Source organism: Marmota monax, unplaced genomic scaffold, assembly GCF_021218885.2.
Source record: "Marmota monax isolate L192 unplaced genomic scaffold, Marmota_monax_Labrador192_F-V1.1 WCK01_AAM20220418_F8-fsc00068, whole genome shotgun sequence".
In the NCBI taxonomy this organism is placed as follows: Eukaryota; Metazoa; Chordata; class Mammalia; order Rodentia; family Sciuridae; genus Marmota; species Marmota monax.
In genome coordinates, this window is record NW_026692352.1 from 4,119,375 (window position 1) to 4,146,937 (window position 27,563).

At 37.0% G+C, this 27,563-nt stretch overlaps 1 protein-coding gene across 10 annotated transcripts in view; it reads right to left on the minus strand.

The window, feature by feature from the left end:
- Fam168a (family with sequence similarity 168 member A) overlaps nt 1–27,563 on the minus strand; it is a 186,787-nt gene that overhangs the window by 119,429 nt on the left and 39,795 nt on the right. Inside the window, exon 1 of one of the 10 annotated variants that reach the window (XM_058578534.1) lies at nt 6,021–6,190. The exons of 4 other annotated variants lie outside the window; for them this stretch is intronic. In XM_058578534.1, coding sequence (XP_058434517.1) covers nt 6,021–6,041 — 21 coding nt within the window. In that variant the 5' untranslated portion in view covers nt 6,042–6,190. Of the gene's footprint in view, nt 1–6,020; nt 6,191–27,563 lie in introns of those variants that run through there. 5 more of the 10 variants (XM_046441924.2, XM_058578530.1, XM_058578535.1 and 2 more) reach the window with 5 other exon arrangements.

Genomic DNA, 27,563 nt, shown 5'->3' on the forward strand with positions numbered 1-27,563 from the left:
AGACAACCTGAGATTATTCCCAGCTTTACCATTCATGATGTGATATGAGCAAGATATTTCATCTCTCTGAGCCTCAAATTGTTGCATCCATAAAATAGGAATAATCCTACCTTCCCTATTTAATGTACAGAATCACTATGAAGCTTTTTTTAAAAAAAAATGAGAAGATATGGATGAAAGCAATGTACTTGACAAATCATTAAGTTTCATCAAAACACTTCATATATGTGGAATTCAGCAACTCAATTACCTTGTCTTTTGGGAACACACAGAGAACTAAACTAGGAAGCAAGCAAAAAAGTCCTCTCCAAAGCCAAAATAACTGTCTTCAATGCAACACATCTATTACTAGGAGAGTCCCTAGGGCCTCACTCTTCCTTTAAAAACAGATCTAACAGAGCTGGTGGTGTAGCTCAGTGGCAGAGTGCATATCTAGCATGTGTGAGACCTGGATTTGATTTCCAGCACTGCAAGCAAGCAAGCACACACACACATACACAAACTCAGTTATTTCAAAGTACCACATACAGTGAGTGAGAAGTAGCCAAAAACAAAGGAGAACATTATTCTCTATCATGTTTTATAAGCACCAAAGAGAAAAGGCAGAAAAATAATTCAAAACAAGTGCAAAAATTGCACTGGGGATATAGCTCACAGGATATACCTCACACACTGGGAAGGAGCACATGCTTACCAGGTACCACCATCTAAACACACAGACAAAATCTAAAACATAGTATTCACACACCAGAATGTGGCTTTTAGCACTTCTGGGCCAGAAACATTTTACTACTGAGCTGCATCCCCAGTCCTTTCTGTTTTTATTTTGAGACAAGGTCTCACTAAATTATTTGGGGTCTCTCACTAATTTGCTAGGGCTGGCCTTGCGCATGTGATCTTCCTGCCTCAGCCTGGAATTATAGGCATGCTGGAATTATAGGCACAGCACCCAATAGGCTTAAGTACAGCATAAGTGTTTTTAGTGCAAAATGCAACAGCTCCCATAGGAATCACCACAACATAAATGGCAAAATAACTGATGTTCAAAATAATGAACTTGAATCTCAAGGAAGATCCAGTGATATTCTGTCTACTATGAAAAGGGAATTATATAAAGCATTTAGGAAGAAAATCTACTCAAAAGTCTTCCCTCCCTCTCTTCTTCCTTACTTTTTAATTTGGTGCTTAAAAGGACAAAGCCTCAAGCAGGCATGGTGATACATGCCTATAATCCCAGCTGTTTAGGAGGCAAGAAGATCATAAGCTCAAGGCTAGCCTGGGCAATTTAGCAAGGTGCCTTGTCTCAAAATAAAATTTCAAAAAGGTTGGGGATGTACCTCAGTGGTAGAACGCTTGCCTAACAAACGCAAAGCCCTTGGTTCAATCCCCAATACCACTAAATGGTGTGATGAGGGTGGGTAGTGTTTGTGCGTAAAAATTCCAACTGTCCAGGTAAGTTGGTCATTTACTAGATGCCTCTACTTATTTGCTAATGGACAGGAGAATAAGTGATGTAATTTAGTCAAGAAAATCACATTTATGTGCTGGGCATATTGTGTTAGGTTATACTCTGGGAGTGGACAATCACATTCTTGTGGATGTGATAAGTCTGAATGAAGCTACATAGAATTGATCTATGTGACACTGCACACTGCATGCCACCTAAAAGCCTGTTGACATCTCATTCTGGTAAGTGTCCTAATGTCACAAAGCTTCTTAGCAATGGATCTAAAACTCAAGTTTCTTAATAATGTTAAAGCCCACATTCTCCCAGAGCAAACAGCTGCCTTTAAACATAGTAATACATGATTTCTCCAACTGTCAAACAGGGAATGAAATTCTGATAAAGACTTCTGGACAAAGTTGATAAATTGAATAAATGTCCTCTTCTTAGATGCTCCTTTAGAGTCTTTTTTAATAAAAGAGTATTTTTTAAAAAAATATTTGTTGTTGTTGATTGACCTTTATTTTATTTATTTGTATGTGGTGCTGAGAATCGAACCCAGTGCGTCACATATGCTAGGCAAGCATGCTACCACTGAGCCACAATCCCAGCCCAAAAGAGTATTTTTTTATCTCATCAGGAGAGAGATTGAGAGAGAGGGAGGGAAGCAGGATTCCTATACCAAAATAAATAAATAAATAAATAGTATAAGTAAACTAAACATTGAGAACCTTTCTCTCTCACTTAGCTTTCCAATCACTGGTAGCGGGCCTATAACTTCTATGAAAGAGACTGGGGGATTCTTCCAAAGAATCTGGTGAATCCTAGTGGAAAGACCTAAAGATACTAACATTATAGTTGCCCCTACATACAACCCATGCAGATCATCATGCAGCAAAGTTCACATCCAGTAAGCCCAATCATGTATTTAAAACTTAAAAATTATCTTTCTAGTATCCTGCTTTTAAATATGAAGAGGCAATCAAGGATCACCACATATCTGGAGAAAACCCGAACATGAAAGACAGAATTTATGTCTTTATATGGGAAGAAATTTGGGGATACAAATGAGAAGTTACTTGAAAGAAAACTTAAATACATCCCAGCTGCTTGGGACGCCAAGATAGGAGAATCACAAGTTTGAGGCCAACCTGAAAAACAGTAAGACCCCATTAAGAAAGAAAAAAGAGAGAAGAAAGGGAGGGGTGAAGAGGATAAAGAAAGGAAAAGAAGGGCTGGGGATGTGGCTCAAGCGGTAGCACGCTAGCCTGACATGCACGGGGCGCTGGGTTCAATCCTCAGCACCACATAAAATAAAATAAAGATGTTGTGTCCACCAAAAACTGAAAAATAAATATTAAAAAATTCTCTCTCTTTCTCTCTCTCTTCTCTCTCTCTCTCTCTCTCTCTCTCTCTCTTTAAAAAAAAAGAAAGGAAAAGAAAAGGAATAATGATCATGTTTATCTTGGTCAAAGTTGGCCAATAATTTAAAATCAGATCAGATGAACCTATGCCAACAACCTGATAAAAAAAATAGCCCTTTTCAAACATAATGGTTTTACTGATGGTTATTTGCTTCCTCGGGGGCAAGACGCATAATAAAATAAAATCTGCTGAATGGGTCATAAACAAAAGCATTAATGGATGCATCACTGTGTCCATTAAATAGTGATGCAACAACATGTAGATATATTTTTGTAAGTTCAAATTCTAGATGAACCTAGAAGAAACAGGTCACTCATTCCATGGTATCTCACCTTCAGAGGTCATGAGGACTTCATAGAAAACATGGTGATTGAGAAGAGTTTTAAAGAAAGAGTAGAAATTTGTCAGACAAAACAGGAAGTACAGCATAGAAGACTAGAAGGGGACAGACATAAATGAGTATGGAAGGGCTGAGAAGCTCAAAAATAGTACAGTGCAACTGGAGCATAAACAAGAACAATAGGAAATGAAGCTAAAAGGGCAGGTAGAGATTAGATCAAGAAACACCTTGCATGTTATGGAAGGAATCTGGATTCTAACATGAAGGCAACAGGGAGCCAACAAAAAGTTTTACCAGCAAATTGAGATGACCATATTTGTATCTTAAGAGATTTTCTGATGATAATGTGACAGATTTGAGGGTCAAGGGGAAGAATGATGCTACAACCTTCCGTGTAGCACTTCTCCTACCTACAAACCCCAGGTTCTATTCTCAGCTTACTATGAAGCAGACTGTTCTCTCTCTACACCCTGAGGAACCCTGCCTCTACTTTCAGGTTCTTCCCCAGCCCCCCTCCCCCCAATTCCTAATATCTTCTCTAAGGACACGAAGATTATGCTTTGCTGCCTTATCAGAGTGTACCTCTCAGTCTGGTTTCAAAAACATGCATCTGCCCCAAGCCCTCACCTTCCAATTCCCAATGACTGTGGCCAATTCCAGCCACTTATTAGACCTTCATTAAACAAACATGCATGTGTGTGTGTGTGTGTGTGCACACAAACACACAGTTACTTACATAAATATCTGATTTCTCATGTATATTTCTTAAGGAGATGAAAAAAAAGATGAAAGGGAAGACTTACCACCAATTTAATGCCTTAACCTTTCCTATATATTCTCTCATTGGATCCTTACTACAATTTTGGATGGGGTGATATTTTTATACTCATTTTCAGAGATGAAGAAACTATGGCTCAAAGAGACTGAAAGACTTACCCAAGGTCATGGAGCCAGTACAGGGCAAAGATGAGGTTTGAATCCACATGTCTTTGGGTTCACCAACACTTCATCTAAACCTCACAGGTATTGGGTTTCCCCATGTCTTAATTATTTGTTACTGAATTTCTACTTAACACATTCTGTTGAATTACATTACACTAAGTCTCTAACTGAACAGGTCAGCAACCAGTAATAGCAACCAAACAGAAAAACAAAGAACAAATGCAATACTTAGACAATAAATGCAGATACCACCAAAAAATTAAAAAAGAAAATCAGCAACATCAACTCCAATAAGCTCTTCAGAGCAGATACTATTAAGAAGTGAAATAGCCAAATTGCACGTTGAAAGACCTCCATTCCAGAATTTTACCTCTTCCTCAGGCAGCTCAGTAGAGGACCTGGTAAAATACTGCCTAGTAAGGCGCACATCATAAATAAACTCCATTAAGCAGATGCATTTTTCCCTAGAGCCTTCCCACTCTGACAAAAACTACCAGAAACTGGAAAAATCTTTTGTTTTCCATCTGAATTGCCTGCAGGCCCTTGCTGGATAAGGAAAGTTGGTGTTGAAAAGCAGATGGCTTGTCAAAGAACCTAAAACCTAAGGTGAAAAGGAAGCAATTTACCGAAACCAACCATTCCAAAAGGGAAATCAAGACTCTTTGAGGTAACAAAGAATGCTGTCATAATAGTGACACCTTCTAAACAGAAGATTCCAAAGCACCTTGTAGGAGGGGTAGAGACCAAGACCCAGATTACCTCCCCAGCTGCATTTACCCATAGATGTCACCATATGTTTATACTAATATTCTATATTTTTCTGAAAGTAAGAATCACTTGTTACTATCAACTCCCCCCTACCCCCAATGCTAGGGATCAAACTCAGGGCCCGATGCATGCTAAGTCAGCACTCTATTCCCAGCCCGGAACAATTATTTTTCATTATGGAGATTTTACTATAGAATGAAAGATTCATACTATTATACCAGTTAGACCCTCAATACAGCAAGAAGAGCCAGAAAAGAATGTAAAGATTAAATAAAATAAATGAAATTGAACTGGCTCAAGATAGACGTTTGTTCAATTGAACTGAAAAAAAACTAATTAGTATTTGTTTACTATCCTCTGATTATCAAAAATGACCCAGTCAACTTTCATATACTTTATCTCATTTAATCCCCAAAACAATTTATAACAAGTGTTAATTGGTCTCATTTTACAGATGATAAGAGCATTAAAAAAAATTAACCAACTTGCTCAGTCATTCAGGTAAGGGGAAAAAGTGATTTGTTCAAGGTATCAAAAAATAATAATATTGCCACTTTATATTTGGATAATGCTTTGAAATTTTTCACAAGCACAACAAAATATGGGATTGGGGTAAACAATGGGCTAGGAATACTAACACCTGAGTTCTAGTTTTGGCTATGTGTTTGAAAATGTTATGCAATTTAAACTAGGTTCCTTTCCCTCTCTGGCTCTGAATTTCCTCACCTATGCAATAGTGGTACAACACTTAAAGAATCAGTAGAGCTGGGCTTAGTGGTGCAAGCCTGTAATCCCAGTAGCTCAGGAGGCTGAGGCAGGAGGATCATAAGTTCAAAGCCAGCCTCAGCAACTTAGCAAAACCCTGTCTCAAAATACAAATGAAAAGGGTGTGGATCAGTGGTAAAGTTCCCCTGGGTTTAATCCCTGGTACAAAAAAAAAAGTCAGTTGGGCTAAATGATCGTAAATGCTATTCACTGGACAAGGCATTCTTGTCAGTGTTAGCTTGCTTCATCTAATTACACTCTAAGGACTAACAGCTTACCTCCACCTGTCCATGAGTCATTTCTAACCAGAAGAATCTTTTTTATCGTACAACTTACCACCTGTGCTGGATGCTTCATTAAGTGTAAAGCTGATACTGTATTTTGCTAGAAGACTGGTGCAAAAATGTTACCCGGAGATGAATAAATCATTCCAGTTGCATTGGGTTGCAACTGTAAGGGCAGCATCTGTGGTTCTGAAAACAGATGGTCATATAAGGATAGAGGACGTTGCTCCCATCTCATTTTCCTACAGCAAGCAGGTTTGGATCAGCAGGAAGGCTGGCTGAGAAGTGCCTGAGTAGAGGTAGTATCCAGTGATGAGGAAAGATGACAAAAATGAACTCACAGTTTCTTCCATAATAAATGAATGTATCAGGGCTGCAATTACCAGAATTCCAAGCTCTTACTTTTGTACCTACTCATCAATTTCTAAATTGTTTTCTTTTTAGTCCAACACTCCTTTCTTGATCACAACACGAAGGTGAGCTCAGGGAGAGTGCCTAGGACAGCCTTGGCACAAAACTAGGACTTTAAGATATGCTGACTAAAACAAATTTTTAAAACAGAGAAAAATAAACTGAACTTATTTGAGGACAGCGTAGGACACTGACAGTAATAGTGCATATGCTTAATAAATGAAGTAATATGCCAGCTTCCATTCTAGGTGTTTTACCTACATTCTCTCATTTATTTTATTTTATTATCTTCATTTTATAGATAAGGATAAGCCATTATTGGGTTAGATAGTCATTGCAGAAAACTCAGAAAAGTTAGGTACTCCTCCCAGAGTCACACATCAAATTAATTGATACAAGTCATAACTGACCCCCCAACGCTGTATGCATTTTGTTTGTCAACCTTCTGTCCTATCAATGTCTTTCTTGCATTCCTCAAATACACCTGATTTATTCCACCCTCTGTATCTTTCTACCTGCTGTTTCTTGCCTCTGAACTTCTTTCTACCACATTGCTCCAAGGCTTTCCACTTCAGATCATTCAGGTCTTTGTTCAAATGCAATCTCTTCAGAGGAGCTGTTCTTGGTCATCCTCCCAATATACACTGTTCCCTTATCTTTTTCTTTTATAATTATGGCACTAACATATTATTTATTAGCTTGTTTACTGTTAGCCTCCTTTAATAGAATGAAAAACTTATGAAGGCCAGCACTTTGTCTTGGTCAAAACTGTATCCTCAGCACAGACCAGTGACTAGTATAACATGGACCCATCAAATATTTATTGAATGAATGATCAAATTCTACATGCGCAGAATCACAGAGCTCTAGAATATCAATACCATAAGGTAGTTGTTACAGGATAGAAAGAGCATAGGTTTTGAGATCAGGCAGACCTGCAATTAAGCCTCTCACTAACAATGATGGTATGACTTTGGAAGTCTATAAATTTTAATCTTATCTATAAAATGCATATAAAAATATAGATCACATAGGGGCTGGGGCTGGGGCTCAGCGGTAGAGTGCTTGCCTCGCATGTGTGAGGCGCAGGGTTCAAGCCTCAGCACCACATAAAAATAAATAAATAAAATAAAGGTATCGTGTCCAACTATAACTAAAAAATAAATATTTAAAAAAATATAGAAACAGGTTTATTTTAATGATGGGAAAAAAACTAAGAGGTAAGTAAAGACCTTCACTTCAGATTATCAACCCAAGACCCAAAAAGGTGAAGTTTATTATCCAATGTCCCACAGTTATTTAGAATCAAACAATGATTAGACTCTAGGACTCCAGATGATCACACTAGAACATCTAGCATTATCAGCCACAGACTGCATGGCCTCTCATGCTCTGCTTTCTCTTGGTCCTTCTATCTCACTGGCTGCACCTTTGATCTTCTTAACTTTTCAGGGTGAGAGTGCCCAGGGATCAATGATCAGATCTCTTCTCTGTTCTATCTACACATATTTCCTAGGTGATCACACCTATTCCATGGCTTTACCTATGCTAATGACTAAAGCTATGATTTGGATAAGTGCCCTTGAAAGATCCACGTGTTTTAACATGGGGTTTGGTTCCTAAGGTGGCAGTACTTGGAGGTAGTGGATACTTTGAGATGAGGTGTAATGGAAGGAGGGCCTTAAACTGGGAGCATGCCTCCAAAGGGGGTTGTGGAGTCCTGGACTCATTCTCTTCCTCTACTCTTCGGCCCAAGATGTAAGTGGCTTACTCTATGTCATGTGTTCCTGCCAGGATGTACCAACCTCATTAGAGCCTCAAAGCCATGGGACCACCTGATATTGCACAAGAAACTCCAGAACCATAAACCAAATAAACTTTTTCTCTTTTTAAGTTAATTGCTTTGGGTACTTCATTTAGTAACATGAAGCTAACTATTACAAATTCAATTTTATATTTCCAACTTGGACATTCCTGAATTTCAGAAATGTAACTGCTTACCTGACATATCTTCTTGGTTATCTACCAGCCATCTTAAAGTATAATACAGTTAGGTGTCACTTAACAACAAAGACGTATTCTGAGAAACACATCATTCAGTGATTTCATCACTGCATAAATATTATACAATGTACTGACACAAACTAAGACAGTTATAACACTGCTACACTACGTAATTTTTTAGGACCACCACTATATATGGGATCCATGACTGAAGAAAATATCATATGTGCAAAACTATATGTTTATAACCAAATGCCTGACCCCCCACACACACACACACACCTGCTTCTCCCAGTCTCCCATCTCTATAAATGGCAACTCTATTTTATAGTTGCACAAAGCAAAAATGTCAGAATCATCTTTGACTGCATTTTTATTATTGTCATAATCCTCATCTAATCTATCAGCAAATTCAGTCAGCTCTACTTTCTTAACATCCCGAATCTAACCATTTCTTAGCACTTTTATCACTAACAGACTTGAGTTTTCATTACTGCTGTTTAACTGTAAAACAGGTTATCTGAATCCTCTGCTTTGGTCCTCACCATATCTACCCCATCTTCCTCCCTCCCAGTAGCCAAAATGATCCTTTTAAGTTCAAATGAGAGCATGTCATTCCACTCTCTTCAAAATCCTACAATGACTTTTTTTTCATTCAGAGTAAAATACAAGATCATTACCATAACCTATAAGACACCATGTAATGTAGTTCCTATCTCATCTCACCCCCTACAACACTCCTTCTTGTTCTCTGTTCATTACAGTTACTACTCTCCTCCTTGCTCCATACTGTACTAAAATTTTAACACCAACATCTATGGTGTTTGAAAACCATTCTGAAATGACCAAAAGCAAAGATCAAGAAAAACATGCAATCCTCAGATCCATTAATGTGAACAACAGGGACATTTTTCCCCTTTTTATTCCTTGATAAACCAAACAAATTATATGTATGACTTGCTCCTTTATTTCATTTAGATCTCTACTCAAATTTTATCTCATTAAGAGGCCTAGGTTAACTGGTTATATCTAAAATAGCTCCCTCCCTTCCAAGCACTCCTTTTCCCCTTACACCGATTGACTTTTTTCTCTCTACCTCTAGAACTCTATTGGAAGGAGGGACTTCATTTTATTCACTGCTGTATCCCCAGTGTCAAGATCAAACTCTAAGTACTCTACACTCAATACCAGTAATATATTTCAGCCATTAATTATTTTTTAATTATATCTTAAGTCTTTAATCTCATTTTCCCCTAAACAGAATGAAAAATTCTTTGAAAATGTCCCTTTTCTGCATACTGGATAGAAGTAACTAAAGAAGGAAAAAATGAAAAATGAAGCCAGATTTTTTTCCCCATGAAATTCTCTTATAATCAGCTAACAAATCAATATCAGCAAGCACCTTTGGGTGTAGAGTACCATCCTACCAAATTTAGAAAGATGTTACCAAGCTACATGGTAAAGCATTAAGATATACATTAAAAAAAAAAAAAAGTAACAAGATGGGCATTAAGCTCATGAAAGATGCTCAGCATCATTAGCCATCAGGGGAAACACAAAATCAAATCACAATAAGATATCAACAGTATGGTTAAAAACAAAAAGACAAATAAAAAGTAGATGTTAGGACATTGAGAAATTCCCCCCCTATATTGCTCGTGGGAATATAACATGGTGCAGCCACTCTGAAGTTCCTCAAAAGGTTAAACATAAAATTCCTATATAATCTAGCAATTCCATTCCTAAGTGTATACTCAAGATAAATAAAAACCTTTGTCCACGTAAAAATTTATCTGAGGGTTCACAGCATTACTGAAAGCTAAAAAGTGGAAACCACCAAAGTATCATCAACTGATGAATAAATAAATAAAACATGGCACATATACTGGTGACAAATGCCTATAATCTCAGAAACTCCAGGGGTAAGGCAGGAGAATCACAAGTTCAAGGACAACCTTGGCAGTTTAGTGAGACCATCTCAAAATAAAATATAAAAAGGTCTGGGGATTTAGCTCAGTGGTACAGCAACTCTGGGTTCAATCCCCAGTATGGAGCAAGTGGGGAAGTCTGGGGAGGTGGGGAGTTGCATATCCATAAAACAATATTCAGCAATAAAAAGGAAGTAATGATCCATGCTAAAACATGGATAAACCTTGAAAACATTATGCTAACTGGAAAAAAAATAGTCATCATAAGCCATGTTTTATTATTCCATTTATGGGAAATGTCCAGAAAAGGCAAATCTAGCTATAGAAAATAGATGAGTTTGTTGCCCACAGCTGGTATATATGGGAGAAACAGGGAGTGGCTACTAAAGGGTATGAATTTTTTGGAGTAATGAAAATATTCCAAAATTGAGTGTGGTAGTAGTTGTACAATTCTTTTTTTTTTTTTTTTAAGAGAGAGAGAGGTAGAGAGAGGTAGAGAGAGAGAATTTTTTTTAATATTTATTTTTTAGTTATCGGCGGGCACAACATCTTTGTTTGTATGTGGTGCTGAGGATCGAACCCGGGCTGCACGCATGCCAGGCGAGCGCGCTACCGCTTGAGCCACATCCCAAGCCCCTACAATTCTTTAAATATACTAAATACCACTAAGTTGTATCCTTTAAATGGATGAACTGGATGGTACATGAATTATATCTCAATAAAACTCTTATTTTTGAAAAGCCATTAAAAACTTAATCTGGGCTGCAGGATATAGCTCATCAGTAGAGTGCTTGCCTAGCATGCACAAGGCCATGGGTGTGATCCCTATTACTGCAAACAAATAAACAAATAAAAAGTGATCTGAGGCTTACATTGGGTCCCGTTTATCAATATTTCCATTCACTAAGACTAAAAAAGAAAAGAAAAAAACTTCCAGTTGAGACTTTAAAAAAAAAAAAAGCTTTCTCAAATTACCATTCATATTCAACCTAACATTTACTGAATGTTAGGTAACTCTCGCCTTCTTTATTTTACTTAATACAACCAAAAATCCTACAAGACAGGAATTATCAACTTACCCTTTTTGTAAGCAAGATACCTACATCTCATGGAAATTAAATGATTTAGATTTTTATGAAGTTATCAAAGCCAGGATTGATGCTGCATTCACTGTCTCAAACTAGAACTGTTTCTCAGCACTCTCTCTCTCTCTCTCTCTCTCTCTCTCTCTCTCTCTCTCTCTCTGGCTCTCTTCTTATTACTGAGCATAATTCAGATCTGGATGTAGCACTTGTTCATAAAAGCAACTATGAATTAATAAAGCAAGAACTTAAAATCATAAGAACACAGATTAGGGGCAAGGGATGTAGCTCAGTGGTAGAATCCTTGTGTAACACAGGGTGAGGCCCCATGTTTAGTTGCCATACCACCACCAAAAAAAAAAAAAAAAAAAGAACACATTAAAAAAATGATTACCAAAATTGCTATAAAACTCAATTATCTCACTTGTTCATCAGTGCCCTCCTACATGAAAAGGAGGCTAGGTCTGATTCCTAAGTTCATTTATATGGGAGCAGGGGGTGTTTTTAAAAAAAGAAAGAAAGAAAAAAGAAAGGTGCAGAGCATTTCCCAGCAAATCAATTAAAAGCCATAAGCACTTATATCATAAGATTCATTCAATTCACAACTGACCTCAACCAATCTAAAAGTAAAGCAGCTTCTTAGTAAAACAAGAAAAAAGTACCATTTAAAAAGCAAGCTGTGGGGGCCGGGGTTGTAGCTCAATGGTAGAGCGTTTGCCTAGCATTCATGAGGCACTGGGTTCACAGAACCCCAGGACCACATAGAAATAAACAAATAAAATAAAGGTATGTGTCCATCTACAACAAAAAAATTTTTTTAAAAAGCAAGCTGTGGGGGCCCTGGCTGTGGCTCAGTGGTAGAATGCTTGCCTGGCATGCACAAGGCACTGGGTTCAATCCTCAGCATCACATAAAAATAAAATAAAAGTATTGTGCCCACCTATACCTGAAAAATGCATATTAAAAAAAAAAAAAGCAAGCTGTGACAGTCGCTCAGGAGGCTGAAGAAGGAGGATCATGAATTCAAAGCCAGCCTCAGCAACTGAGCAAGGCCTTAAGCAACTCAGCAAGACCCGGTCTCTAAATAAGATATAAAAAGGCAGTGGGGGGCGTGGCGGGGGTGGGCTCAGTGGGTAAGCACCCCTAGGTTCAATTCCAGGTACCAAAAAAAAAAAAAAAAAAGCTGGGACAAGAAAGTTTCTTGGAGTGATGAAACTGTCCTGTATCTTGACTATAGTGGTGGTTACACATACTACCCATGTGTTAAAATTCAAAGAATCTTATTACAAGTCAATTTTAAACAAAATTTAACAAAAACTGCATACTAAAAAAAAAAAATGAGCTACCTACAATTCAACAAAATAACAATTAAAAAATTGGCAAAGGGTTCTGGAGTTGTAGCTCAGTGGTAGAGCACTTGCCTCACATGCGTGAGGCCCTGGGTTCAATCCTCAGCACCATATAAAAACAAATAAATAAAAATATATTGTGTTCATCTACAACTAAAAAAAAAAAAAACAACCTGTCAAAGGACTTAAATAGACCTTTCTCTAAAGAAGTTATACAAGGGCTGGGGTTGTGGCTCGGTGGCAAGCATTCACCTAGCACATGAGAGGCTCTGGGTTCGATCCTCAGCACCACATAAAAATAAATAAATAATGGGGCTGGGGTTGTGGCTCAGTGGTAGAGCGCTTGCCTAGCATGTATGAGGCCCTGGGTTTGATCCTCAACACCACATAAAAATAAATAAATAAATAAAACGAAGGTGCTGTGTACAACTAAAAGAAATAAATACTTTTTTAAAAATAAAAATAAATAAATAAAATAAAGGTACTGTGTCCAACTACAACTAAAAAATAAATTTAATAAAAGAAGACCTGGGCTGGGGTTGTGGCTCAGTGGTAGAGCGTTAGCCTGGCATGTGTGAGGCCCTGGGCTTGATCCTCAGCACCACATAAAAATAAATACCAACATTTTGTTTTTATAGTGGACATTCATCAGAATGTCCACTATAAAAACAAAATGAAAAATAAATATTGGTGAGGATGTGAAAAAAATGGAACTCTTATACATTACTGGCAACAATGTAAACTGAGCTACTAATAAAAACAGTATGGAGTTTCCTTAAAAATTAGTAATAGAGTACCATGTGATCCAGTGATTCTACTTCTGGGTATAGATCCAAGAGAATTGAAAACAGAATCACAGAAATAGTTGTGTGCCCATTCATGTTCACTACAGGATTATTATAGTAGCCGAGAGGTGTAAACAAACCAGTGACCATCATGGAGTTAACAAAAAAAAGAAACCATGGTATATGCATACAATGGGATATTATTTGGCTTTTAAATTCTGTCACTTGCTACAATATGGGTCAACCTTGAAGACATTATGCTAAAAGAAATAAGCCATCCATGGAAAAACAAATACGGTATGATTCCACTTAAATTGTGAATGACAGATGATACAAATTGGGAAGAAGCGGAAAGAATAGAGTGGGTTCAATGAGATAGTTTCAGTTTTGCAGGAAAAAAAAATTTAAGAGATCTGTTACACAACAATGTAAAAATGGTTAACATTACTAAACTGTAACTTAAAATAGTTAAGATGGTAAATCTTATGGAATGTTTTTATCACAATCCATTTATGAATAAATAAATAAGATGGACACACACAGTAATGTGACAGGAGGTAAAATGATAATAACAGTTAACATTTACTGAGTGTTTTCTATAAGCAAGTACATTATCTCACCCATCTGCATCCAAAATCTCATCCAATCCCTCTTTCACAAATGAGAAGTCTGAGCCTAGAAAGGTCAAGTCATTTGCTCAGAATTATACTGCTCAAAACTGAAACTGAATTCAAATTCATGCAATTGGACTCCAAAGCCCAGGCACTTTACCACTGGTATCTTACACCACAAAGTACCATAACAAATACTATAGATAGGTCAAGCACAACAGCGCACACCTGTAATCCCAGCAACTCAGAGGCTGAGAAAGGAGTATCTAATTCCAGACTAGTCTGGACAACTTAGCAAGACCCTGGTTAAAATAAAAAATAAAAATGACTGAAGATGCTAAAGATGTAGTTTATTTTTTTTTTTAAATATTTATTTATTTTTTTAGTTTTCAGTGGACACAACATCTTTGTTTGTATGTGGTGCTGAGGATCGAACCCGGGCCGCACGCATGCCAGGCGAGCGTGCTACCGCTTGAGCCACATCCCCGGCCCTAAAGATGTAGTTTAATAGTAAAGTGTCCCTGGGTTTAATCCCTAGTAACAACAACAACAACTATAGGGCTGGGGTTGTAGCTCAGTGGTAGAGCACTTGCTTAGCATGTGTGAGGCACTGGGTTCGATTCTCAGCACAATAAAAAATAAATAAAATAAAAGTCTATCAACAATAAAAATATTTTTAAAAAAGATACTATAGACATAAGTTGACAAAGATAACTATTCAATCCTGACAATTTAAACTTTCAATTAAAAACAGCCACATTAGAAGCAGACACATTGTACATTCAATGTATGTGATTAGAGTTGTGGAAACATCAAGACTGTTCTTGGGGGGTAAAATATACATATAAAAATGTAACTGGCCCCACAGTATCTCCCTTTGGAACCAGCCCCAAGTCAGCCCAGGAAAAAAAAAAGAGAGAGAGAGAGAGAGCAAACTAAACAGTTCTAGATCATCACTCAAGTAGGCACAAGACCCTGCGCACGCGCACACACACACACACACACACACATACACACACACACATTTCTAAGACCTAGCCTCCAGCATCCCAGTTTCTTTTCTTTTTCTTTTTTTAAATATGTATTTAGTTGTAGATGAACACGCAGTATCTTTATTTATTTTTATATGGTGCTGAGGATTGAACTCAGTGCCTCACACATACGAGGCAAGCACTTTACCATTGAGCTACAGCCTCAGCCCCTGGCATCCCAGTTTCAATATTGCCTCCAATGCTATCAGATATCAGTGCCACCAGCCTCCTTGCAGTCACTCTAAACTTCTGAATAGTTTTCATATTTGCTCTGAGCAAAGGACTCTCTCCTTTGGCCCATGGCTCTGTAAAAACAAAAACCACCCTCTGCATCTCCACCCCATTAATGGATGCTAGAACTTCCTCCAGGCCCTACACTACATACATTCCCCTTGTTTCTACTTGAAATCTTTATTTCCCCATATCTCATTGTTTATGATGTTTATTATTTATCTAAAAGGTAAAAGCTTTAAAAAATAAAAAAAAGACACTATGCCAAAATAAAGTACCAACAGCATTAATAGGGGCCTAATGAGGAATTAACTTTCTGCTGATCATAATCATTCCCCAACACTCAAGGAAGGTCAGTGAAGGCTCCTCAGTGTGAATTCTTTTCTCTTCTGTAGTTTCCATCAAATAAACATGATGCACTATATAACAAATATATTTTGTTAGCTGTATTTATTATCTTTAGGCCACATTTCTTAATTCTCCATATTTCTTTGCAAGATTTCTTATCTTTCCGAGAATGTTAATCCACTCCTTCATAGGAATCTTTGGTTAAACAAAGCTGTAAGAGGTTTGCACTCAACCAAGCTTAATGGAGCACCTACTGTATTTCTGAATAGGATTTTTTATAATTTTTTTTCATTTAACTCTCAAAAAGAATCCTTTGAATTAAGTATTACTGACTTTTGGGGGGGGTTCTGGGGCTCAATCTCAAGGCCCCATGAATGCTAGGTAAGTGGTCCAACACAGTACCACCACCAGCCCCTCTATTATATTGAACTGTACTTCCTCATCTGCATGTCTGTTTCCTCACTGTTTTTTTGACCCTCTAGAGCCATACTTTCTGATATGTAAGCCACTAGTCATTTGCAGCTATTTTAATTCACATTTAAATTAACTGAAAGTTGGGCAAGGTCTGTAGCTCAGTGGTAGAACACTTGCCTAGCATAAGCAAGGCACTGAGTTCAATCCTCAGCACTCCATAAAAATAAACAAATAAAATAAAGGTTCCATGTCCATATACAACAACAAAAAAATTAATTAATTAATTAACTGAAACTAAGTAAAACTTAAATTTCAATTCCTCAGTCTCACTATTCATGTTTCAAGCACTCAAGAGTACATGTGGCTGGTGACTACCCAATGGACAACACAATATAGAATATTTCCATCAATTACCTGTAGTGTAGGCTAGGAGTCAATTTGGCAGTAGCTAGGCCTAACTCATTTCTGTACCCCAGCATCAGCCCTTGATAAGCCCCCATTAAATGTTTCTTAGGAATAAATGACATTGGGTAAGAGACAGCTTGTTCTACCTTATTATCACACAGCACTCAGGTCCTCTTTTCCATAAATTCAGTGTCCTTTACAGGCTAGAATCAGTGTAAAAATAAACCATCCTTCCAATTTGTGGGAAAAAGAAGAAACCATAATAGTAAGGGAAATCAGAAAGTCTTTTTCTTCAGTCCCTCTCCCCTAAAGCTTCACTACTTATTATAAAATTTAATTAAGAAGAGGCTCATTTCTCATTTCAGGTTTGGCAAGTAATTAAACTACAGGTGATTCTGAAAGGAATTTTTTTTTTTTTCAAATACTAGAACAATGTCACAACTTAGCAGAAATAAAAACAGGAAAATTCCAGTCAAAATTTATTACACTTTTTGGGACTCCATGGATAGAGATATCCTCAGTATGTTCTTAGTCACTTGACACATTTTCTGAGAAATATTAAGAACTAGGTGCTGAAGACAGCCAATTATGGTGGTCCATGCCTGTAATCCCAGCAACTCAAGAGGCTGAGGCTTGAGGATTGCAAATTCGAGGCCAGCCTCAGCAATTTAGTGAGACCCTGTCTCAAATTTAAAAGTGGGGGGGGGGGGGGCGGCTGGGGATGTGGCTCAAGTGGTAGCGCACTCACCCGGCATGCATGAGGCACTGGGTTCGATTCTCAGCACCACATAAAAATAAAATAAAGATATTTTAAAAGAGAGAGAGAGAAGAAGAAGAAAGAAAAGAAGGAAGGACTGGGGATATGTAGCTCAGTGGTAAAATACCACTGGGTTCAATCCCCAGTACAAAAAACAAACAATAAAAACAAAAACAAACGAGGTGCCAAAAAAAAGAGAAATGAAGGAAAGGAATAAAACCCAGTGGGGAAACAGGGTGCAGGGTGGAGGAACCACAAGGGAAGCTGCTCTAAGATGAGTCCAAACTAAGTTTAAAGGGTAATCAGGAAATTGGGAGATGAAAAAGGGGTGAGTATGTTTCCCAAATAGAGACAATGTCATAAAGGTATAGGAATGGGACCTGGACAATAAATAAAGAGTTCATTTTGGCTGGAACAACATATGAGAAAGAAGAGAATTTCTGGGTAATGAGGCAGGCAGAGCCCAAATCAAGACCTTTACAAAGTAAAATAAGAGGCTTAAATTTTATCCTCTAAGTTATGGAAAAATCTCTGATAGTTTTAAAGAAGGAAAGAGGAGTAAAATCTTTAACAAATCTCAGTACCAAAGAGAGAGAGAGAGAAAGAAAGAGAGAGTGTGTTCCTAATAGAAATAGTTATGGTTTTAAACACAGCCTGTTTTAAATGGTCTTTCTCCATTAGTCTATGCCTTTTAAAGCGGTAACATCATGATTTAATTATATAACACAACTAGAAAAGCAACTGTTAAAGTCCATTCCATACACTGTAAAAATTTCACAGCACTCCTTTATTCAATAGTCGTTCTAAACTTCAAACTAAAACTGCTCACTTTTCTCCTTTCCACTGAACACAATTTTAGAAAAACACTTTACCCAGATGAGCACATCTGTGCAGTGTATAACAAATGTAAACAACTTAACACGAGTTTAATGAAACATTTCCTATTCTTTGTTGGGGAAAATTCTAACATGGCAACATCAGGTTGCAAATTGACATTTTTAAATTAACTTTTTTAAAAATATAAACATGCCAATTTTAAATCCCATCTGGTTACATGTTGTGGCTACCCTGAATGAATTTTCAGTTTTTAGGCACATGGCTAAAGCATTCAGAACTGCCATGTACCACCAGCAGCCTCAAGGACAATACTTAGGAATCTCTTATATATCCATACTGCTTTAAAAAAAGGATTTCTTTCCCAGAGGAGAGACACTTGAGATTCATCTCAGTTGGTCATGCTCCTTCTACAGAGGAAAGCATATGTAGGAAAATGAAAAGAAGCAACTCATATTTTTTTTAATGTTTTTTTAGTTGTAGATGGACACAATACCTTTATTTTATTTGTTTATTTTTATTTTGTGGTGCCAGGGATCGAACTCAGTGCCTCATGCATGCTAGGTAAGCACTCTATCACTGAGCCACAACCCCGGCCCCAGCAACTCATATTTTAACAAAGTAAAAAAGTATATTTGCCAAGTTTTCAAGTTTACCTCCTCTTCTCTTAAAAGGCAATGGACTGTCATATTTTTGACTGCACAATTCCTGACCATAGAGAGTTTTACCTATCCTTCTCACTTGTACCAACAAAACTAAAATGCAAGACTTTGGAATTGAACTAAACTGTGTTCAAATCTAACTCTACCTCTTACATATTGTGTGAAATTGGGCATATTTCCTAACCTTATTGAAACTTTATTTCCTCATGTATAAAATTATAATACCTAATACTTAACCTTGCAGAGCTATGGTGAGGATGAAAGAAAATGTACACAAAATATCTAGATATGTCTGATACATTTGGGCATTTAAGTATGTTAACACTTTCCTTTGTATCCAACTATAATTTGTACTTAACAGTAATTATATATCTATTTTAAAGGTTTGTTTTAAGGATTAAATGAATTAATTCAGATAAAGGGCTTACAACAGTGCCTGGCACAGTAGGTAATCATTAAGTGTTAATTGCTTTCATTACTATTATCATAGCATGTTTCAGACTAAAATGCAATTTCTTTCATTGCTGTCTTCCTCCTCATTAGTTACACAAAATAGGCTTCAATAAATATCTGTTGACCAGCTAAATAAATAATGGTTGAATGAACAAATTAGAGATATAATAGTCCATTACAGAGGCTGGAGATAAAGAAATAATGGGAATGTGTCCAAGTAGACACAATGGCATGGGTGAAGTATAAGAATGTGACCTGGACAGTAAGTGTCAAGTAGTTCAGTTTGACTGGAACAAAGAAGAGTATTTGAGGCTAATGAGGCAGGCAGAGCCCAAATCATGAAAGGGCCTTACAAAATAAACTAAGGTGTTTAATTTTATGTGGTGCTGAGGATCGAACCCAATGCCTCATATGTGCTAGGCAAGTGCTCTACCACTGAGCTAGCTATACCCCATCTTAAAAGGCAATGGACTGTCATATTTTTGACTGCACAGTTCCTGACCTTAGAGAGTTATATTCAGGTAATAAACAGAGTCCGAGAGACATTAAAGGTTAAGATCACTAAGAATAGCAACTACAATCCCCTTTGGTCTCTCAAAAGCTATATTTATAGGTTTTTGTTTTTTTCCTGTAACTAGATATTTCTCTCTCCCTCCCTCCCTCTCTCTCTCTCTCTCTCTCTCTCTCTCTCTCTCTCTCTCTCCATATTTTAAATGTTACCTATGGGATTGATCAAGTTTTTCGAATCTATGTGGTTTCTGAGTCAGAAGATACCACCAATGAATAATTGAAGTGCTATAGAAGGACCATGACCAAATGAGATGAATCTCAAGTGTCTCTCCTCTGGGAAAGAAGAATAAAGACCTGATTTCATCTGCCCTGAGCTAGAGAAAGCAATTAAATCCAAAAGTAACAAGAGGATAAAATCCTAACTATGAACAAATGAGGACAGAACACAGACAGAATCAACTACGAAAAGCAGTTTGGAAGTTACAGGCACTCATCCCCTTCTCTAGACAGCATAAGTAGGTAGCCTTCTATGGAGTATTCCTTCTTTCATTTAACAAATAATTCATACAATGAACAGAATAATTCAAGAGCATGTATCCAGACCCTTAAAAAAATTACACCTTTACTCCTATTACCCCTTATTACCTAAATAGTAATTTAGGTAATAAGGGGTAATAGGAGTAAAGGGTGGATCCTCAGCACCACATAAAAATAAGTAAAATAAAGGTATTGTATCCATCTACAACCAAAAAAATAAATAAATAAAAACTGATAGATTGCTAAATTAAGAGGCACTCGATGGGCTGGGGTTGTGGTTCAGTGTTGCAGAGCACTTGCCTAGCATGCATGAGGCTCTGGGTTCAATTCTTAGCACTTCATATAAATAAATGGAATAAAAAACACTATGGGGCTAGGGTTATAGCTCAGTGGCAGAGCGCTTGCCTCACACATGTGAGCACTGGGTTCGATCCTCAGCACCACATAAAAATAAAGATATTGTGTCCATATTTTTAAAAATTCTTTAAAAAAATTTTTTTAATCTAAAAATTTTTTTAAAATACTCCATAAAACTACCTATAGACTGATCTTAATAATATAAAATAAATAGAAAAAAAATATTTTGAAAGCCCAAATGCTGAAAGTTATTTTGTTTTTGTTTTTAGTGCTAGAGATTAAACACAGGGGCACTCTACCACTGAGTCACATCCCCAGATCTTTTCTTAATTTTTATTTTTCATTTATTTACCTATTTAAGTACTAGGGATTGAATGCAGGGGCACTTTACCACCAAGTTATATATCCAGCCCGTTTTATTTAGTTTTCTTTTTATTTTGAGACAGGGTCTCACTAATTTTCTTAGGGCCTCACTAAGTTGCTGAGGCTGGCCTCAAACTTGGAATTTTCCTGCCAGCCTCCCCATTTGCTGGTATTATAGGTATGCATCACCACACCTGGCTAAATTTTTATTTTAAGCCAGGGTCTCACTAAGTTGCCAAGGCTGGCCTTGAACTTTTGATCCTCCTGCCTCACCAAATGCTATAAAATTTTAAATTAGTCCCTGTATAGTAGAACAGAGAGAGATATATTTGCCAAGTTTTCAATTTTTTCCATAAAAGGAATTTTTCCAAAATCCACAGGAGGAAGGAAATGTAAGGAAGAAAAATGAGGATATAAAATACCATCAGGATTGATTGAGATCATTAGAATCTCTGCTAGGTGAGAAGGATATAAAAGGCATATTATTTTTGTACAAAAGGACTATTTTAATCCTAGTGAGAACTGACACAAATGCAAGGGTGAAACACAATGGAAGAGCAATAAAAAGGAAATCCCATCAGATTCCCAAGAGGTCACTTTCTTTTCAGAATGCCTGTCATCAGCAAAGCCAAGTTCAATGAGTGATGTGAGGAATGAAGCTTGCTGGGTGAAGAAGATGGTAGAAATCCACCTAAGAACTAGTGCTAAAATATGTAAATTCCTTGAGAATATTGGACCTGTCAATTATCATATCAAAGGACATAATGGAAGGCAGCAACAGGGATGTGGCAAGACAGAGGAATCAAAGAAGGTTCTTGGAGGATGGTTGATTTAAAAGAGAAAGACATTAATTTAGAGAAAGGCAAAAAGTACATTCCAGGAAAAAGGGGACACCCCGGAAAATAAAAACAGCTTAATGTACCTTAGGGAAATGATATTGTTTCAGCATGGCTAAAGAGCAAAATTCAAGGCTGACAGGGTGAAAGATGTAGTTGCGAAAGTCATCAGAAGTCAGACAGAAGTCTCTGTCTCAGAGAACCTGAATGTCTGGTCTACTTTATCACTCAAGCAGCTACATGAGTAAATCTACAAGGATATCAGCCCAGAAGATCACTCCAGCAGAAGAGACAGCAGGCAGCAATATGGAAAAGAGGAGTGTTGGGAGGTTAGAGCACAAGGAAGCACACCCAAGTCACCCTGGGGGCTCAGAGAAAGCTTCTGAGAGAAGGTGCTAAAATTGAAGCACAGAGGAAAAAGGCTAAAGGCATTAACATTCAAGATGGTAATACAGCACTGATACCTGGCCTGATCACAAACTCCATAAATCAGGGAATGAGTCTCTGCAATACTTCCAAGGAGGGAGCCATTTCTATCACCAGACCACAAGGACCTTGCTGACTACCTTCCTCCCCAACCAGGTAAAGCTCTCTGCCACTAGTGAGGCCTAGGACCCTGACTTGTCCTTCTCTCCAGTTCTGCTAAAAGTCACCAAACACCCTATTAGGCAGGCTCCAATGGTCAGAGGTGAGGATGCACTGAACCACTGAGGAGAAAACAGAGGTGGCCTGCAATAGGTTTTCCAGACCCCAAATTTCCCAAGCCAGAACACAGGTACTTAGGATATTTGTAACTGTGTTTCCTCCAGGAGGGCAAACACTCCTCTGGCAGTACCTACAATATTATTGCTGTTTAACAATGCTTCAATGTTAATAGCCTCACTCCCTTTCCTCCCAGAGACCAGTCCTAGAAATAATTATCAACTCCAGTCTCCTCCTAGCCCATTTTCCCTAGGCTCTTCCACTCCCAACTATACTATCCCAACCACCACTGAGTTCTAAACTAGTGTAGGCAGGCGCAGTGACACACACGCACACCTATAATCCCAGCGGCTCAGGAAACTGAGACAGGAGTTCAAGGCCAACCTCAGCAATAGTGAGGCACTAAGCAACTCAGTGAGACCCTGTCTCTAAATAAAATACCAAAAAAAGAGAAAAAAAAAAAACTTATCTAAATAAGATCTTTTCTTCCTCCAGATACCTCTCGAAACATCCCAATTCTGTAGACTTTTCCTTAAACCACCCTGCTAGACAGACATCTACTAGCAAATGAACTAGTATCTGTTACAGTTCTCAGACACTTCTACATACATTAAATCATTTATTCTTCACAAATTTGAGAAGTAGGTATTCATATCTTCATTGACTAAACTGTCCCAATTTGGTGTAAGTAAATAAATAAATAGTGGGGATTATTTCCAGAAGAAGAGGCCTTTCCTTTTATCTTTTTCTCAAGCCAAAAATCTTTCTCAGAAGCTTCTGATAGTGTTCTTCTCAAATCTCAATTAGCCAAACTTTGGGGACATAGCCATTCCTAAATCATTCATTGGCAAGGGGCATGGGATTACCATGAGTAACTGATTTAAACTACTTTTTGGAGTAGAATGGAAGCTGGCAAACACACAACCAATCCCTCTAGGACACAGGGAACAATGAGGGAAGCAGGCTGCTTTCAAACTAGATGTATGGTCCCTAAAAACTCAGGAAGAACTGCCATCGTAGAAAGGACATTCTGTAGAGTCCAGAGTCTATGGAAAGCACCCAAGAAGGGGATTTAAAGACCTTAGTTTGAACACTCATACTATAATAAGACTAGTTCTAAATCTAAAGCCTACTAGGTAGGCTTGACTAAGGGACTGCCTCTCTCCAACCCTCAGTTTCCCCTTCAACAATAAGAAACTGCAGAAATCAGTGTTTTCCAAATTGTTCTGCAGAGAACTAGGGGTTACAAAAAGGTACCCAAGACCAGAAGTAGAGGGGGATACAAAGGAGCAGTGTTACAAGCCCCACTTAACCAGAGTAGTTCCCATTTAATCTGTTATTAACCTTCATGCAACATTTGGAGGAAAAGGTTTGTAGGGTTAAACTTTTTAAAATCCACTAGACAACTAATATCCCTTCCATGCATGTGTTAATTCACCCCAAAGTTCAACCATTCCACAATGTATACATATTTCAGACATCATTTTGTACATGATAAATACATATGATTTTGTCAATTAAAAAAAGAAAAATAATTACAGAAAAATGACCAAAGTAAATTAACAATATTCCTTCAAAGCATTCAACTTTTCAGTGAAGAAGGTATCAGCTGCAAAATCCCCTATTAAACACTTCACTGTATGTCACTGCAGTGTGAATGATCAAATGGAAGAAAAAAAATTCAATGGACATTAAGTCTGTGTTTCTATTTGATCTCTCAGCATTGTTTAGCTCTACTATTCATTTCTTCCTTATTCTTTCACTGTATTCTCCTAGTTTTCCTCCCACCTCTGTGTTTTAGCCCACTCTCTACTTTCCAGGTTTAGCCTCATTTACTCAATGTCTAAATGTATTCCTCAAGACTGTATTATTCCCTGTTCTCTTCTCCCTCTTCTCTCTCTTCCTATAATCCATGTCCATGTCCATGACTTTATTTATTTAACCATCTAAATGCCAAATACATAACTAATTTTTCTTTAGTCCTTTTCTTTCTGTAAGTTTCAAGACAAACTTGTCTCACTGCCTACTCAACATCATCACTTGGATGTCTCAAAGTCATTTCAAATTCAATGTGTCCAAAACTGAACTCACAAGATTCCCTCCCCAAACTAATCCTTTTCAAGAATTCCCATTTTACTGCAAGACATCTCCACCAACCACCTCCTACTTATTGAGCCAAAAAATCGTTATCATTCCTTTTCCTTTACCCCTCCCCCATTTAATCCATCATTCAGTCTTATAAATTCAATTTGTTGAATACCTCTTTAACATTTCCACCTATCATCTTCACCTATCATTCTCTTCATCCAATCTACCATCTTATCTCTCACATGAACCATATCTGTGAACAAAAAAAAAAAAAAAATCTCCCTGCATCTACTGTTATCCTTCTAGACAGTAGTCCTCTTCACCTGCAGAAGAAATGTTCCAAGATCCACCATGAATGCCTGAAATAAAAAAATAGTACCAAACCCTATCCATACTGTTTTTTTCCCTGTATACATTTATATCTCCAATGAAGTTTAGTTTATAAATTAGGCACAGTAATAAGTTAAAAACAATAACTAATAATAAAATAGGACAATTATAACAGTAAACTGTAAAGTTATGTGAATGGGGTCTGTCTCAAAATCTCACTGTACTCCATTCAACCTTTTTCTTGTGATTATGTGAGATGATACAATGCCCCTATGATAAGATGAAGAGAGGTGAATTACATAGAAATTGTGACACAAAATATCAGGCTACTACATAAAAGTTACCTGAATACACACAGCAGTACCCAACAGTCAATCTGATAACTGAGATAACTACTAAGTGACTAACTGGTATACAGCATGGATATGCTGAACAAAGGGATGATTCATGTCCCAAGCTGGACTGAGACCAAAGGTACAAGATTTTATTATGCTACCCAGAATGGATGTGCAATTGAAAATTTATGAATTGTTTATATCTGGAAATTTCCATCTAATATTTTTAGACTGTGGGTAACTGAAAACATAGAAAAGGAAGCCATAGATAAGAGGGGACTCTATTCCTTTCAATAGATAGCAAAGTGCTATTTTCCAAATTTATATCATGTTATACCCCCATAAAACACTTTGATGGCTTCCAATTATTCTTAGTATAAATAAAAATATCTGGTCCTTTATGTTTCTTATTCCTATCCTTCAGTACTAAAGCTTTATGTACTGTAACCATGCTATACATATTTCATTTTCTCAAATATATCAATCTCTATTATGCAAGAGACTTTCCATGTGTTGTTCCCTCTACATAGAAGATTCTACTCACTATTCTTGCCCTAGTTTTTGTCTAGAAAACTCTAACTTGTCCTTCGGACTCCCCATCCAATACCACTTCTTTAGAGAAGCTTTTCCAGAACTCCCAGACTAGGTCAGATCCCACTGAGATATTTGCTGACAGCAACATGAAACTCTCATTTGTGATACTTAACCACAGTTACAATTTTTACACTGTGTTTATGCATATGATTAATTGATCAATATCAATAATCATAACTAAACTGTAAGCTCCATAAATATGTGGAGACCATATCTGATTTTGTTCACCATAGCCTCTGTAATTCAGCGTTATATAATCAGTAACCAAAAGAGCCAAGGTTACAGCCCAGCTCTATTCACTTCCAAAATTTCCAGTATGTACCACTGAAGACAATAAATCACTAAGACTATGAGAAAGCAATTTTAACTGAAAACTAAAAAGATGAGTTTGATGTTTCATGAATGTCTGCAAATCTTCAAAATCCCAGAAAGTGAATTTTTCTACATTATTATAGTGGTTAAACTATTCTTCCAAAATATGGAAGGCTAGAAATGAGGAAGAGGGGAGGATGGGAAAGTGAAAATCTTAAAATTAAGTTATTAATAAAAGATATAACATGGTTATGAAATTGAAAGACTTAATATTTTGGGGATATTATAACTAGGCAAAGCAGTCTACAGATTCAATATGATCTCTTGCAAAAATCCATGGCTTTTCTTTGTAGAAATACAAGAGCTAAATCCTCAAACGCATATGAAATTGCAAGGGGCCACAAATAGCCAAAATAATGTTGAAAAAGATGAACAAAGTTGGAGGACTCACATTTTCCAATTTAAAACTCACTTCAAAGCTAAAGTAATCAAAACAGTATGGTACAGGATATACATATAAAGCAATAGAATAAAGGGTCCAGAAATAAATTCACACATCTGTGAGCAAATAACTTTCAACAAAGGTGTCAAGACCCATAAAGAAATAAAGAATAATCTTCATACAAAAGAATACAGCTGCAGGCTGGGGATGTACATCAATGGATAGCACCTAAGTTCCATCTCCAAAACTGTAAAAGAAGATGGAAAGGAAAAAAAAAAAACCTCTACACACGAGTAAAGCTGGGGTTGTAGCTCAGTGGTGGAGCACTTGCCTTGCACATGTGAGGCATTGGGTTCAATCCTCAGTACCACATAAAAATATATAAATAAATAAAGGTATTGTGTCCATCTACAACTAAAAACAAATATTTTAAAAGAATAAAGCTGAATTCCTATTTAATATCATATAGAAAACAACTCAAAATGAATCAAAGACCTAAATGTAAGGCTAAAACCATAAAACTCTTAGAAGAAAACAAGAATAAATCTTCATGACTTAGGTTTTGGAAATTAATTTTTAGATATAATACCAAAACATGAGCAACAAAAGACAAATTAAATTGGACTTCAAAATTTAAAACTTTTATATCTAAGCATGGTAGCACATACCTATAATCCCAGCTACTTTACCAAGAGAGTAAAAAAAAAATATTTTCCAATATTCCAAATATTTTCTTTCATTCTGTAGGTTGTTTTTTTTTTTTTTACTCTCTTGGTAAAGGTCTGGTATTGAGAATACACAAAGAACTCTAAAATTTAAAAAAAAGGCAAACATCCAATTTTAAAATAAGCAAAGAACCTGAATAGATATTTCTCCAAAATTAT